Below are 16,818 nucleotides of genomic sequence, written 5' to 3' on the forward strand. Positions count from 1 at the left end.
TTCCTGTGTCATAAATGAGGAAACTGAAATTTAGAGAGATTTACTTAGAGAACCATGATCTCAACGCTCCAAAATGTAGCTCTAAGTGATTTTGTAGTGTCCCCCTTAAAAATACATACTAACTAATAGCTTTTGAGTCGACCATTATTAGAATAGACGGGTAGGGTTACAAGTAGAATTATCAATATAATGGGTAAATTTAAATGGTGAGAGGATTTTCTTTAATTATTGCATACCTTAAGTGAATCAACCATAGTCCAGAATATAAACACAAAAGCTTAAACAAATCTGATTACCCTGTGTCGTTTTACTCACTGAAGAAGACATTTTCTTTTCTTGTCTCAAAGGTGATTTAAAATTTTCTCTTAAAGGTATGGGACTTCAATGGACACTGTCACCACACCCTAAATGTTGGGCAAGAGGGAGCTGTGGATATTTCACAGATTCTGGTTCTTAAGAAGACAATACTGGTTACAGGCTGGGAGAGGTATGAGACGCTTCATGCAAAACCGTGGGAAGGCAGAAGGAGAGTGTTTTTATTTGGATCAAAATCTAAAAGATAAGACAACATAGAAACCTTGACTGATTCTGAGTCATTAACTTGCTGGTGACCTTGGTGAATGAAACTGTTTGGATTGACTGAGTGCTTAGGGCTGAAACATCATAAGATCGTGGCATTAGAAGGCTTTCTTCTGGCTTTTGGAATCTTTTTCTTTAACCATTCCAGACAAGGCTCTAATACCCCTTCCTGAGTATTAACTCCAAAAGTTTCCTAAATTTTATAGTCCATAAATTCCTAAAGTATAAATTATATTCTTTCAACTATCAAGGAAACATTTCTTCTTCTCTCGTTACTTATTTTAAATTGCAGCAAGGAGGGAGATAGGCTGCTGAATTGTGTTAGCACTTGCTTCATATCAGGGCAGAGAGGGCTTTCACAGCCTGCTTACTGTTCTCAAAGAGCAATTCTCCCATTTCATTAGAAGGAAAATTACTTTTCTTTCCTTTTCTCCTGAGAGAACTAAGGGATCATAAACAGGACCTTTTCTGTGGCATTGTATAAGCACTAGGAAAATTAAAGTGTGATATTTTCTGAAAAAATATTGTCCATAAATTCAACAGTTCACAAAATATGGCTCTAATAGGTAATTTGCCCCACATTTTCAGTATGGAATTTTGATCTTCATGATTTGAAGCCAGGATTAAAATCAGATTTTATACCTAGAAAACTAACGGTATATAGTTGGGGATTTTTATCAATCACATGAAAGGCTTTTTCTTCTAATGCAAATGTGCATGTGCAGATGAGAAAACATAATGCCACTTACAGCTTAGTTTTCAGGGGTAGTCTGACTCTAAGGAAAGAAAGTATAATCCACGTTACTCCACTTGATATTAAGAATTAATTCAATAATCTTCACCTTTGAAAGACAAGGCTTCTTCACATCTTGGGAACAGTCACGATCCATTAATGACTTTTCTCTTAACAGACTTTTGCCTGATTATTCCTTTTGGGCTGTGGCAGTAAATAAGTTTAATTCTCAAATATTATGGTATGGTAGATGTAAAGTATATAGCTGATCCAACTTAAATTTTGAACATAACAAAAAAAATTTAAAATTTATTAAGTGTAAGTCAAAACTTTGGAGGTACTGTTTTCTTAATTATAATTTTTAGATATCCATAGTTAGAAATTTGTATCAAAAGTAAGTTTTCTTTGATTGCTTGCGCAGGTTAGTTTTAAAAGATTAAATGAGTAGAGTCCTCTAAAAGTGGCCTAAAAGAACACCTGGGGTGCCTGGCTGGCTCAGTCCATAGAGCATATGAGTCTTGATATCTGAGTTGTGAGTTCAAGCCCCACACTGGGCATTGAACTTACTTAAAAAAAAAAAAAAAAGGTAGGCACCTGGGTGGCTCAGTCGGTTAAGTGTCTAACTCTTGATTTTGGCTCAGGTCATGATCTGACAGTTCCTGAGATTGAGCCCTATGTCAGCCTCTATGCTGACAGTGTGGAGACTGCTTGGGATTCTCTCTCTCTCTCTCTCTCTCTCTCTCCCTCTCTCCCCCTCTCCCCTCCACTCTCTCTCCCCTCCACTCTCTCTCCCCCACCCACCCTGCTTGCATGCTTGTGCGTGTGTGCTCTCTCTTACTCTCTCTCAAAAATAAATGAATAAACTTAAAAAAAAAAGAAAGACAGAAAGAAAGAAAAAGGAACACTTGATGTTCTGATCTCTCTCGGCGGGTTACTTTTTTTTAATCTCAGAGAGGGAGATGTGGACAGACTGAGGTAGGAGGAACAGTTGCCACTCCCTCTATCTTTCCCCAGCTTTTTCATTTTCGGCAAAGTTGTCAAGACTTGGATCCCTTAGTTGGAACTGAAAGTTGAAGGACTGCATTCTCAATTGTGTTATTTCACTTTTATATTGGTAGATTTAAAAGTTTATTTCCTAAGTCAAAGGCCTTAGGTTAGGATACATTTTACCAGACTTTGACAGGTTCCTTTATATCAGGAGGCATTTAACAAAGGAGGCAAGTGGACAGGTCAACTGTTGGGGTATAGTTGGGGGAGGATGGTCCACTGAGCCAACTCCTTGACAGTTTAGTGATTAGAGAAGAAACAACTGGGTGATTGACAGCTTATTAAGCTTTCTCTTTTTTTAACGCTTATTTATTTATTTTGAGAGAGAGAGAGAGAGAGCAAGCAAGTGGTAGAGAGGGGCAGAGGGAGAGAGAGAATCTCAAGCAGACTCCACACTCAGCACAGATCCCAACACAGGGCTCAATCCCATGACCCAGGGATCATGGCCTGAGCCAAAATCAAGACTCAGATGCTCAACCGACTGAGCCACCCAGGCGCCCCATTAAGCTTTCTTTAAACCTAGAGAGAGGTGGCTCGAATTAAGCTGTAGCTTTAATTTAGGCTCTATCTAACTAAAGAGATTGGTTTATAATCTTGCCCAGGATAGGATAGATATTACATTTATTGACTGAGGTACCTAAATATGCATCTGATTTATTTTATTTATAGTGCTTTCTAGCATTAGGCCCTTTACATGTATTATCTGCCTTAGTCCTGAGCTTCATTTGAAAGGTAGGCAATATTTTGTAGATGTCTCCATCTCTATCTTCAGGTTTTAGCTCTCTAAGCTCACTTACCCATTTGCTTTCTGGACACGTCTGACTGCAATCTCAAATTCAACATATTGTAAACTGAATTTATTATTTGTTCCCCTCCTCACAACCTGCTTTGCTCTCTTGGCTTCAGAGCTTTGGTTACCAGCCAGAGACCTGAACATCCACCTTGGTTCTTCCTTCTCACTCAGCTTCACAACCAAGTAGTCTTACCTGTTTTATATTCTAAACATTTCTCAAACCTGTCCCTATTTCAACTACAACTGTATAATTCAGAGCGTCATTTCTACCTGATGAATGTCACAGCCCTTTCTCTAGTGATACCGCCTTGTTCTTAGGTTCTGCACATTTTAGCTATAATTATTTCTTTCTACAATGCATTCCATCGATGTCACTTCCTTGTTTAACACCTTTCAGAGTGTCTACAAAATAATTTGAAGCCCCCTCTAGCCTGGGCCTATTCTTAGTTTCATTCTTACCCATTCTCACCTCAAATAGGAATGTGCTATCAGGGCACTCCAGGTAAACCATACTTTTCCACACCTCCTTGCCTTTATTCTCTCCCCTTCTCTAGAAATCCTTCCCCAAACATTGTTCATAGGGCTGACGTTTATTCCTGCTTCAGGTCTTTGTTCATTTATCTTCTCCATCTGGACATCTCTTTTTACTCCCAGGGTGGAAATACGCCCCCTATTTGTCTGTGCTGTTTAGCTTCCTATACTTTATTTAACATCGGACTGGATTATAACATATAATGTGTGTGTGTGTGTGTGTGTGTGTGTGTGTGTGTGTGTGCGCGCCCGCGCATGCGCGTTTAGTGTCTGGTTCTTAGTAGATGCTCAATGATATGTGTTGAATGACTTAATTAATATTTATTAAGTAGACCGGGAATCTGAGAACTAGAGAGATCAATTATTCGTGGTCACACTCTGAATAAGAAGCAAGCAGGATAGTTATTCAAATCTATTCTCTCTTCATGATAAACCAGGAATCTAAGTATTACCAGTCCTTTTGTACAAGGGAGAGAATGAGGCTTGAAGAGGTTGGGTAGCCTGGTCAATGTTACAAAGTAGTAGACAGCTGAATTGGAACTCCATGTCAAAGTCCATGCTCTTTCCACCATTCCTGAGTTACAAATGGAGTCATTAAATCCTAGAACAACTATATTCTCTTAAATAATCTGATTGAATAGGTTGGTTATGTCAATCAAAGCTAATGAATCAGTTTTGTGTGTTTGAAGAAACACATAAAAAACATGTATTATCAAATTAATACTTCAAAGTTTTAGCTTACTCTTATTTTTCCTTTTTCCTTCCCACAAATATTTTTAAATGGCAGCTTGGTCGAAAGTGCTGAGTTAGTAACTATGGTGGACTGAATGTGAAGAAGCATGATTCTTGCTCTCAGGGGCATCACATTCTCACTGGGGAGTCAACTCACACAAGGCAGGATATGATAAATGCCATTGTGAAATGGTCCTAAGCAAAACCTGAATTGGAGAGCCTATGTTGGCGATCTAGAAATACCATTTGTTAGGGGTGCCTGCCCTGCATGGCTCAGTTGGTTAAGCATCTGACTTCTGCTCAGCTCATGATCTCATGGCTTGTGAGTTTGAGCCCCATGTCGGCCTCTGTGCTGACAGGTCAGAGCTTGAAGCCTACTTGAGATTCTCTCTCTGCCCCTTCCCTGCTCATGCTCATGCTCTGTTTGTCTCTCTCTCTCTCTCAAAAATAAATACATATTAAAAAAATTTAGAAATACATTTGTTCATATCAAGAGAGTATGTTAAATCTTTTAAAAAGAAGCCCCAAATTCAGAACTTCTAGAAATGTGTTTCTTACCATTTTAGGCAAAATATCTTTAGAGACAAAGTTGTGAGTTGACATAGGGCCAATTAAATAATGCCCGGTTAAATATCCGGTCATATTTACATTGGTGAAATTATATGAATAGATGATCGATTAACTTTGCATTTGCATGTAATATTTATAGTTCTGGCAAAATCAAATAATCATAATAGTTCAAGATTTTATCTTGCCCTAAAGTTCTATGATTCTATACTTTTTAAAAATAGACTAAGGCTTTTAGTTTCTCTCACTTTATTTCTTTCCTTCCTGTTAAAGGAAAAACCTCTGTTTAAGAAGGTTTTATCTCTGTAAAATATCTAGACTCATACAAATATAAAAATAATCTTTTGTACAATTTCAAGTAGTTCTGAAAATATTATTGATAGCATCTTTCACAAAGCTCTGTAAAAGTAGGTGCTCAATAAATAGCTGTTGATATCATTTGATTTAGAAAACTATTTTTAAGCAAAATTAGATTAGGGATTTGAAGTTCCTCAACAATAAAACTTATCTATCAGGAGATATTAAATTCTTAATAATTGCTTTACTTTGGTACTATACTTCTATGTGACTCAATTGGTTTCTATTATTAGGATGAGAACCAGAATGAAAATTTCCAAAGTTTAACTTACTCTGAATAACCATGTTGGAAGTCAGGAGGGGGCAGGTATGTTGGAAAATCACAAATAGCCCTCAAATCATATTTTGCGATGGTTTTGGTGTCCAAAATTTGACACCACAAATTTTAGGAAAAAGAATAAAAATGAACGGATTTATATCGAACACATTCTGAGATACTTCTTTTAAGCCTAAAAGGCAATGGACTGAACACAGATAGAGTCTTATAATGGGACTAACAACACATGAGCAATTAGCCTCTAAGGGAACAGATAGTTGGTTGTGTTATTTTGTTCTGTCCATGACAACTTCTACAGGATAAGTTTTGGTAGAAGTTATTTTCCCAGCTCATTCATCCTAAAAGAGGTTTTTGGTGTTTTTTTTTTCCCTCCAAATATTTTTTTTCTTTTTTGTATTTTTTTGTACTTGCCAGGTAAACTAATTTTGTTCTGACAGAATTGGTCATTATATCTACATTCTGAATGAGAGGTCTGATCGTCTTCACAGATGACACAGTGACTCAGGATCTCAGATGGGTATGGGAGGAAACTAGTAAACTCCTTCAATGTCAAAAGAACAAATCTCTCAGACTCCTCAAATGCCTTAAAATTGGCTCATTCTGCACTTCAATTTAACTCCTGGCAAAAGTACAAACTTAAAAAAAAAGCTATCTTTGAAATGGACAAAGTAAGAAATGCAGTGTGGATTCTTAAGGTATTTTAAGGATAACTGTCACTTCAATGGAAAGATTCAGGTTAGGTTTTAAGGGAAAGGTGGCAGCTAATTAGTTTCTCAACATTTTGACACACAAGGTCAAATACCAGAAGGAATGGTTTTTACACCATCTTGGGAAAAGCATTTTGTGCCTTTGGGTGGTACAACCTAAATATATGTAGTTAATATGGGTATCTTGGCAAAAAGACATTTGACATTGACTTTTGACTGAGAGATAATAGAAGAGATATAGGATTGACTTCTTCCCTCTCACTCCCATTCTGCTCTCTCCATTCCCAAAAAGTAATCTCTTCAACCAAACTTATCAATAGGTGAAGAAAAAATTAAAAATACATGCATGTAAAGCTCTTATGAGATTCACGGCAATTTCAGAACTGCAGAGTACCTTATTTATAATATCTTACCTTGCTAAGCCTCATAGTAATATTATTAAAAGAATATTAGTGTTAAAATTATTGATTTTTTTAAAGAAAGAATAATTCATACATCAATTCTGCAAATATTTATTAAATGCCGATTATGTGCTAGTACTAGTCTAAGCACTGATGATACAGGAAAGAAAAAAAAAAACAAAGTCCCCGCTCCCCTAGAGCTTATTTCTGGTAGCAGAGACAGTAAGTAAACAGACAAATAAATATAGACCACAATATCACATGACGATAAAGAGAAATGACGTAGGGTGAGGGATGAAAGACTCAACGGAGAGTCTTCTTTATTTTATCTTTTAATTTAAATCAAGTTTTATTCTGATTGGAAAACTCCAAGTAAGTAGTGCTACCCACTTCAAATTTTCTTTTCTTTATTCAAGTATGTGTAGCATGCAGTATTAGATTAGTTTCAGGTGCACAATACAGTGGTTCGACAATTCTATGCATTACTCTGTACTCATCATGGTAAGTATACTCTTGATCCCCTGTACATATTTTACCCATCTGCCCCACCAATTTCTCCTTTGGAAACCACTAGTTTGCTCTCTATATTTAATAGCTTTTTTGGGTTTGTGTCTTTTTTTCCTTGTTCATTTATTTTGTTTCTTAACTTCTACGTAGGAATGAAATCATAGGGTATTTGTCTTTCTCTGACTGGCTTATTTCACCTAGCGTTATACCCTCCAGATCCATCCATGTTGTTGCAAATGACAAGATTTCGTTCTTTTTTATGGCTGAGCAATATTTCATTTTATATGTTTATATATATATACATTTTTTATACAGATCTTCTTCATCCATTTATTCATGGATGGACACTTGGATTGCTTCCATATTTTGGCTATTATAAATAATGCTGCAATAAAGATCGGGGTGCATATATCTTTTTGAATTAGTGTTCATTTTATTGAGTAAATACCCAGGAGTGGAATTATTGGATCATATGGTAATTCCATTTTTAAGTCTTTGAGGAACTGTCTCCACAGTGGCTGTACCATTTTACATTCTTACCAACAGTGCATGGGGGGGGGGGGGTCCTTTTTCTCTACATCCTCAGCAACACTGTTCTTTTACATGGTTTTAGCCATTCTGACAAGTGTGAGGTGATATATCATTGTGGTTTTGATGTGCATTTCCTTGACGATTAGTGACCTTTTCAGGTGTCTGTTGGCCATCCTTATGTCTTCTTGGGACAAAAGTCTATTCATATCCTCTGCCCATTTTAACTTGGAATTATTTGCCTTTTTGGTGTTGAGTTGTATAAGTTTTTTTTAATGTATTTTGGATATTAACCCTCAAGGAAGAGTGTTTAGAGAGGGTAGTCACAAAAGACTTACTTAAGGAAGTGACATTTGGGACAGAGAATTTTTCATTCATTTATTTGACAAATATCTATTGAACACTCAATATGAGTAGGTCACAATGCCTGCTATTGTGGTATTGTAGAATAAGACAAGATTCCTTGTTTCTGAGAATTTGTAATCTAGCAGGGGAGTATAGCTATATAATATTCATTACATGTTATAAGTAAAATGTGAACAGTGCAAGATGTGTAAGATGAGATGAGAAGAAGGAAATATTTCTTTCAACTCTAGTTATTAAGGAAGTCTACCAGAACAAGATGAGTCTTAGATAATGAGTATATGGATGGATAGATGTGGGACTGTATGTAAAAGGAAATCCATAGAGGGATGGATGAGCACACCATGAATGAAAACGAAGCAGCTAGAAATGTGAAGGGTGCTTAGAGAACAGTAAAGATATCATTTGTGTTGAACAAGAAAGTGTGCTTCAGGGGCACCTGGGTGGCTCAGTCAGTTAAGTGTCTGACTTCAGGTCAGGTCATGATCTCATGGTTCGTGGTTTTGAGCCTCACGCCGGACCCTATGCTGACAGCTCAGAGCCTAGAGCCTGCTTCGGATTCTGTGTCTCCCACTCTCTCTGCCCCTCCCTGACTCGTGCTCTTTCTCTGTCTCTCAAAAATAAATAAACATTTTTTTTCTTAAATAAGAAAGTGTGCTTCAGAAGCTTAGCCTTTGAATACCTCTAGTAGTTCAAACAGTTCCTGTAATCATGACATTTATTTGAAGCCTTGTATTCTACTTAAAATTTTTTTTTCAATGTTTTATTTATTTTTGAGAGAGAGAGAGACACACACACAGCACGAGCAGGGGAGGGACAGAGAGAGGGAGACACAGAATCCGAAGACAGGCTCCAGGCTCTGAGCTGTCAGCACAGAGCCCGACGCGGGGCTCGAATCCAGGAACGATGAGATCATGACCTGACCTGAAGTCAGATGCTTAATGGGCTGAGCCACCCGGGCACCCTGGAGCCACCCAGACACCCCTCTACTTTTTAAATCCAGATTAATTTTGCATTCTATTACATAAATTCATTTATCCTTATTTTAAAATAAAAAATATTTTCCCCAGACTCTTTTACATAAAATTAACACTTAGGAAGGTGAGCCATATTTATTCTATGGCTCCCAGTAGCTCTGTCAGATATTTAGCTGGACATTCACATTTGACTTTGAATATCAAGGATACAGGAATAGAGAGAACTAATTCTAAAATTGTAGATTAGACCCAAAAAGTATTGGGATTTGAATGTAGGCCCACACATTTAAAATTTGCCATGTAGAGAATGGAAAACTAGTAAATTTTTTTTAAAGGGGCATTAGACTTACATTTGACCAGACTGTTCCCTCTGCGTATAGTGCCCTCCTCTTCCAAATACCAGCCATCTGTTATGGTCCAGCTCAAATATGACCCCTCACTCAGCTTTCTGTGCTTTCTATATCTGGACTTCCACAGCAATTGATCAGTACTTCCTTGGCATTTGCCACATTTCACTTTTCATTTTAGTCATTTTTATGCTCATGGCTCTATCCCCTGCAGCACCTGACTATGGACTTCCAGGTGGAAACCAGAAATGCCTGTAAAATGAATATATATCAAAAGTCCCCAAATGGAATGATTAATCCAGAAAGGGTAGACTAAAGGCAATGAAGTTGGTCAAGTGCGTGTTACAATTATTCAACGATGAGGTTGTGACCACTGAACTAGGAAGCTGTCATTGGTTGTTTAAAATAAAAAGGAATGAGGGGCGCCTGGGTGGCTCAGTGGGTTGAGTGACCCACTTTGGCTCAGGTCATTATCTCACAGCTCATGAGTTCGAGCCCCGCATCGGACTCTGTGCTGACAGCTTGGAGCTTAGAGCCTGCTTCGGATTCTGTGTCTCCCTCTCTCTGTGCCCCTAACCCCCTTGCATTCTGTCTCTGTCTCTCTCAAAAATAAATAAACATTAAAAAAAAATTTTTTAAGTAAAAAGGAATGAATATGGTGACATCTCACAGAGGTGGAATATAAGCATTTGATGTGCCTAAGGAAGAGAAACACACAGGAAGCTGGAGTGCTGGTAACTGTTAACCAAAGTAGGGAATTTAGGATCCACACCTGGTGTGGAGGGAAGATGAAAAATTTGGATTTCTTGATATCTTGCTGATGGGAAATTATATGAAATTGTCAGCTGGCAAATGGAGCTTCTCAGCACTGGGAAAAGTTATGAATGTAGATAAATTTTAGAGCCATTTGTAGAGAAGCAAGATTGCAACTTACAGCGGTATGTGGATTCCCTGCACAAGCCCACTTGGGTAGAGAGAGAGTAACAGAGAAGTGACAGTAAGGAGCATCCATAGTAAAAGAAGGGGAGAGGGGCGCCTGGGTGGCTCAGTCGGTTGAGCGTCCGACTTCGGCTCAGGTCACGATCTCGCGGTCCGTGAGTTCGAGCCCCGAGTCAGGCTCTGTGCTGATGGCTCAGAGCCTGGAGCCTGCTTCCGATTCTGTGTCTCCCTCTCTCTCTCCCCCTCCCCCATTCATGCTCTGTCTCTGTCTGTCTCAAAAATAAATAAACATTAAAAAAGAAAGGGAGAAAGAATGGAAGGGGGGATAGAGAATAGGGAATGAAAGATCCGGAAGTCAGGAAGAGAAGTGGGATGTACTAGAAAGAGAAGAATTCTCAGGAGGAGAAAGCCACATCCTTCAGAGTGAGGAGCTGCTGTGATAGAGCAATTGGGAGACCTTTGGAGCGGTAGGAATAGAAGCGGGATTTCGGGTAGGTGAAGAGAGAGTGCGGGTGGAAACCCCAAGCCTGTGTTTGTAAACGCTCATTTGAGATGTGTTTGCCTCTAGAAGGAGAGAGACTTAGTACAATCTGGTAGCCAGAACTTAAATCATCAAGTGGAAACAAGGTGGCATTGATGCCTCCACAATTTAATTTTCATGCTCCTCCCTTCTTTACTAGGCACCAGGCATTTCATTTTCTGCCCATCCTGGCCTGTCAAATTCACAGCAGTGCCCCAAGATATTGGCTTTTTTAAAACTATTATTTCTGTTCAAAATGTACCTGTCCAGAGTCCTATTCCCTTGGAGTGGCATTTTCTAAGTGGGTTTCACAAATGATAGCTCTTCGAAATGCTATATGAAAAAGGACTCTGTGGTCAGGTAAGTCTGGAAAATGCCACAGGGAATGTTAACATGTTAGCTCTTCTGGAATCTCTAATGAAAAGAAAGCTTACTGATTTTGTTCAAACTACCAAATATTATTTCTTCGCAGACTCATGTCATTTTTTATTGTTACTGTCAAATAAGTCTTTGTGGTTCCATGGTACCCATATGGGGAGATGTTGTTTAGAGTCTTGGTGGTGGATAATTGATCTGATAAATGCATACATGTTTAATGTTAATGACTGTGAAAAGGTAATTAACTTTCTAGTATTAAATATTCATAATATACCAGAGAATTCAAAGAGAAATAAAAAAAAAAGTTTAGTGTAGGAAGTTCAGGATTATGGATGACAAATGGATGTTGGCTACTCAATGTCTACATCACATTTGGTTTCACAGCTAAATTTTACTTCCTTTTTACTAGGGCTATTACTGTGTTCCGTCTACAAAACTTCAATCAATATTTCATCCAGCCTGAGAAATGGAAAGGTGGAATACAGCACTGTGATGATATCTTGTGCGCTGCATTTTTACCTCCACAAACTCTTGTTACAGGTTATTTGAACCTTCACTTGACAATCGGTGGTTGAAAGTTTGGTTTCTTTTGGCTCAGTCACTTTTAAAAAAGTCTTTTCAGAACTCCAAAATGGACAAATTTCTTGAAGAATTGGCCTTTGCCCTTACAGCTACCCTTGGTCCTTATCTCTAGGGCAATATATTAGTGGCTACGCCTGTCAGCTCTTGAACATCGCTACCTGGCTTTCGATCCTGGTGCTACCACTTACCAATGCATCCTATCGAACACGTTATTTAAACTGTAATCATAGCCTTCTCTGGCTAACAATAATCTATCAATATCTTGGTTTAAAGTGAAGACTGAGTAAGATAATCTGGGTAAGGGCTTAATACAGTGCGTGACACACAGTAAGCTTATCAGTAAATGGTTAGCTTTTATTTTTATTATCCTTTTCCCAGAAACAGCATTAGGGATGATGGGAACGAATCACACTTCTCTGGCACTCAGATATTTCATAATGGGAACATACTAACCCTTTGACACAATTTAGCCTAAGTAATGTTGGTTAAATACCGACCTCACAAAATGTCTACAAATCCAAGCAAGCCCTTAAAAGGTTCCATGGGCATGCTTTGATGTGACAAATGAAAGAGGATCAGAAATCATTGTATCGTTTCTGGCCAAAGAAAACAAGTTATAAAAATAGATTGCACCATGAAATTATAGAGTCCATATTTTGACAACCTAATTTTTTTTAATAGAACCCAAAATGTCATCAATTAAGAGGAATGAAAACTTATAATAAAAAAGCCAGGATGTCTATGACGTGTTACAATATGAGGCTTACAGCTCTGTGTACACTTAAATTTCCACTGTCTTCAGGACTTACCTGATTACTTTCCAGTAGGGCCAACTCTGCAGTTGAATTTGCTTGATAGCTGCTGAAAGTCCATCTCTGCAGGCAGAATGACATACTGAAATGTGATGGAGACAAATAAGCTATAAGGCTGCGTCTTTGTATTGCAAAAGTGTCATAAGAGGCCCTTGTAATTGGTGGGTAGATGATTTCTCCATTCGTTATCATCCCTTCAGTCCTATGTGAAAATGTTTGGTCAAGCACCTTACAACATAAGCCTTTCAAAATCATAGGAGAAGGTGGATATTCCCCCATACAGCTAATCCATGCAAATCCATCATCCTTGGCCAATATTTGAGTTACACAGGTTACTCCTTCCAGAACAATACAGAGTTTAGTATGGATCACTCTCTTTCTCCAAATCCCAAGAAAGACACCATTTGTACATTGCACTCAAACTTGGCTCTTCTGTTCTCCTCTTCACTTGACATTGACTCTCTGCTCAGTAGGGAGTGCTCCTCACTGAGCCACTAAGAGCAGCAGTCTGGTCATGTATTGCTTCTCCCCAGGACAAGTTTGGTCAGACTGAGTCTCACTATTTGGGCTTTTCTATATTGTCTGCGATGAGCAGTAGGGAAGGATTTTCTATAGGGAAAATTTTAGAATTGGAGAAAGCATTATTAAGTAAAGAATATAGGAGGGAGGGAAGGAAAAGAAAACATGTGAGCGTGTACACACACACACACACACACACACACACACACACACAAGAAAAGGTGAATAGATGCAGGAAACAGAAACTTAGAATGATTTGATTTGCTTCCTTCACTCAATAAAAAAAGCATAATGATTATTAGGAATTGTACTTATAATATGCTAGGCACTATTCTAAGTACTTTCTGTTTTTCACAACAACCCTATGAAATAAATATAATTTTTTTAAAATTTTAACGTTTATTTATTTTTGAGACAGAGAGAGACGGAGCATGAACAGGGGAGGGGCAGAGAGAGGGAGACACAGAATCCGAAACAGGCTCCAGGCTCCTAGCAGTCAGCACAGAGCCCGACGCGGGGCTCGAACTCACAGACCGTGAGATCATGACCTGAGCCGAAGTCAGATGCTTAACCGACTGAGCCACCCAGGCGCCCCGAAATAAATATAATTTTTAATCTAGTTTTATAGGTGAAGAAATTGTGGCATTAGGTAGAGTTAAATAACTTGCCCACATGTGCACAGCCAGTAGGTGGTAGAATGGGGAATCAAACTCAAGTTGTTTAATTACAAAGCCCTTATTCTGAATGACTGATTACTATAAAATAAAAAGATATGACGGTAATTTCTATCACAGTGAATACACAGGTGTGCTATGAGGATGGTAAGTTCTAAAGTTTAATCAAAGTACTAGTTATTCACTCGTGTTTCCAAAAATACAGAGTACCTACTATGTGCCAGACTTTGCATAAGGTAGTATGATAATGACTTCTCATTGCGGTTGCTCATATTTTCCAACTTTCTGACAATTTACATTCGCCATCCTGGCTCATACAGGAAGCTATGATGGAGAAATTATTCTGTGGAACAACAACACAGAAAACGCTCACTACGTCCTTCACCCTGATTACCAGAGGCTGCTAAAATCAAAATGGGGTGAGTGCAAGTTTGAAACTAAAATAAGGTGGCTGAATCAAACCACAGTAGGCTTAGCTGTTTATGCATGTACCTGATACAGCTTGCTCCTAAATTATAGATGATTGGCTATAAGCACAAGGGATTAGTGATACCGTTGTCTTGTCAAAGTGACTAAAAAGAACCTTGAGATTTCCTTGGCTTAGCAAATTCTCCATGGCGTGCTGTTTCTTGCCTTTATGCCACATCAGCTTTTCTGAATTACTGACAGCAGGGAGCAGGCCTCTCATTTCCATCTAGTTTAGTTTTTGCCAATAAACCTCACCAAATTGCCTTTGAGTGAAACTTGGTACCCCTCAGTAGGAAAATAGGAACTCGTGTTCACTTGATAGGCTGCTCAGGCTCAGTCTAGAGCTTGTATTAAATATTATGCCACCTGGAAATCTTAAATTATTTCTTGCTTTAGAAACCTGTGAGGAGCATGAGACGGAAGTATATTGTATTTTATGGGAGTTTAGCAGAGCACATGAATATTTTATACTTAAGCAAAATGTCTTGACAATTGCCTTTCACATTTTATTTCGGTTTCCTTAGATACTGAAGATTTTTCCTTAGACTTATTTATTTAGGTAATGAATATGTCATTCCTCACAGCCCGGTGAGGTTCTATTGTCTCAATTGGATAAACTCACAGAGCTGAATTGGACCGTAGGAAAGGACAGGTCATCAGATAAAGCTTTTTGTGTGTGAAAACTGAGGGAGTAATTTGTTAAGAATAAGCCCTTAGGAGATTTAGGGCTTACTTACCTGCAGCCACAAGGCTCTGGCCTGTTTTATGTGCCAAGACCTAAGCACTAGGGTTCATTTGAATCCTCCATGGAGAGGGTGCAGTTCTGCTTTTTCCTCTGCCTGCAGGAGAATGACGTCTTGCTGTTACGGCAAACCTAATTGTGGCTACAATGAAAACCACAGAGAGATAGATAAGAAAAATGGGTAATATCAGACTTCTAAAAGACAGAAGAGGCATTGCGATAGATGTCTTGCTTTGAAATTTTGAAGATATTCCTGTATAGATTTTTCATAACTATGCACACACTGTTCATAGATTCTGAATATTCCCAGTTCTTAATGTGGTCTGGAGATGATGTCACGTGATAATTAAAGGACCACTGGGAATGCCCTCTCCAGGTTAATTCCCTAGCAAACAATACTGCTAAGAATGATCATTTAAATATATTTAAATAGTCATTATAGCTCATGTTCATTACATTATTCGCAAGATTAATATTAATGATTGATAAGCTGAAAATGCTACCATATTAGAATCACATTTGTCTGGAACCCATCAGGATTTCTAAGATGTTAACAGTGACAACGAAATGAAGTCCCTGTTAATTCATATCAAGGGAAAACACATTAAGTGTGTATGTAATATGCACAACAGAATGGAATCAAATGAGCCTTTCAAGTTGGTGTTGAAGAAGTGAATAGCGGAAGGTTCAATGGATGTTGACTGGAAGCCTTTTGTGAGACTTGATAGACTCACCAGAGACCGTGAGGGAGGCGGGCCTCTTGTTTTGCATAAGCATCTGTTTGAAGAGCAGATTCTCCTCATGAAGACACCTAGCTTTGTATCCATCACAGATACAGAGCCTCAGAAGCTTCTCAGTGCTGGGAGGAGCCACTCTGCCTGCCCCAGTGCAAACCAGGCTACCCTGGGACCCTGCTCCTTTGAGACAAACACCAAATACAATAATGCTGTTGTGAGGCTTTGCATCCTTGAAGCAAGAAAAAACACTGCAGAGACAGGTAAAATATATATTTCAAGTTTGATCGTACATGGATATATTTGTAAACCATTGGAAAAGGGAGCAATGAAGACAGTTTATTCCTATCTAGGTCCCATAGAGCTTGACTTTGGGTAGCTAAGAATCAGTGCTGGGTCATGGGAAGTCACAGGCCACAGCAAACAAGGTCAGGGTTCAGGAGGAAGGATCCAGGGGCAGGAACCAGACTACACCCGACGTGTGATTTATACAGTGCTGTATAGGTCAGGAGCAGAGTGGGAAAACTCTGGCAAACAATTAGATACGGGTGACAATCAGAATCACTGTTCTAGCCATGGCTTAAAGAAGTCTGGTAGGGTAGAGGGTACAGCAAGAAATATGCTTCAAATATATGAGCCAAGGCTCAGGTCTACATGTGCCAGAAGGATAGAGTCTGAGACTTTGCTGGCACCTAGTATCAAAATGGGCTAGGAGAAAATAGTAGGAATCTTGGAGATTAGGGCGATAGCAGAATTTGAAATAACTGCTGATCCTAGGTCAAGAGAGCTGCTTGCTTTTTTCTTAATTTTGTTTGTTTGTTTGTTTGTTTGTTTTTTGGTAATGCTTTGGGTATCATTACCAGTTAGGCCTACTTTCCAGAATAAGTCAGAGTCCTGATTTTTAGGATAGATTCCAGGAGTGCTTAGGATAGAGCTGTTGCTGAGCTGTATGCTAAGACGGTTGCCATCATATCACTTACTGTAATTGTTTGATATTATGTAAA

The 16,818-nt window shown here is 38.6% G+C and overlaps 1 protein-coding gene across 1 annotated transcript in view; it reads left to right on the forward strand.

The window, feature by feature from the left end:
• WDR49 (WD repeat domain 49) overlaps window positions 1-16,818 on the forward strand; it is a 145,813-nt gene that overhangs the window by 82,594 nt on the left and 46,401 nt on the right. The window contains exons 9-13 of the mRNA XM_049628591.1: window positions 372-493; window positions 7,074-7,100; window positions 11,693-11,823; window positions 14,191-14,289; window positions 15,913-16,077. Coding sequence (XP_049484548.1) covers window positions 372-493; window positions 7,074-7,100; window positions 11,693-11,823; window positions 14,191-14,289; window positions 15,913-16,077 — 544 coding nt within the window. The remainder of the gene's footprint in view (window positions 1-371; window positions 494-7,073; window positions 7,101-11,692; window positions 11,824-14,190; window positions 14,290-15,912; window positions 16,078-16,818) is intronic.

The sequence above is a fragment of the Panthera uncia genome, chromosome C2, assembly GCF_023721935.1.
Source record: "Panthera uncia isolate 11264 chromosome C2, Puncia_PCG_1.0, whole genome shotgun sequence".
NCBI classification, from domain to species: domain Eukaryota; kingdom Metazoa; phylum Chordata; class Mammalia; order Carnivora; family Felidae; genus Panthera; species Panthera uncia.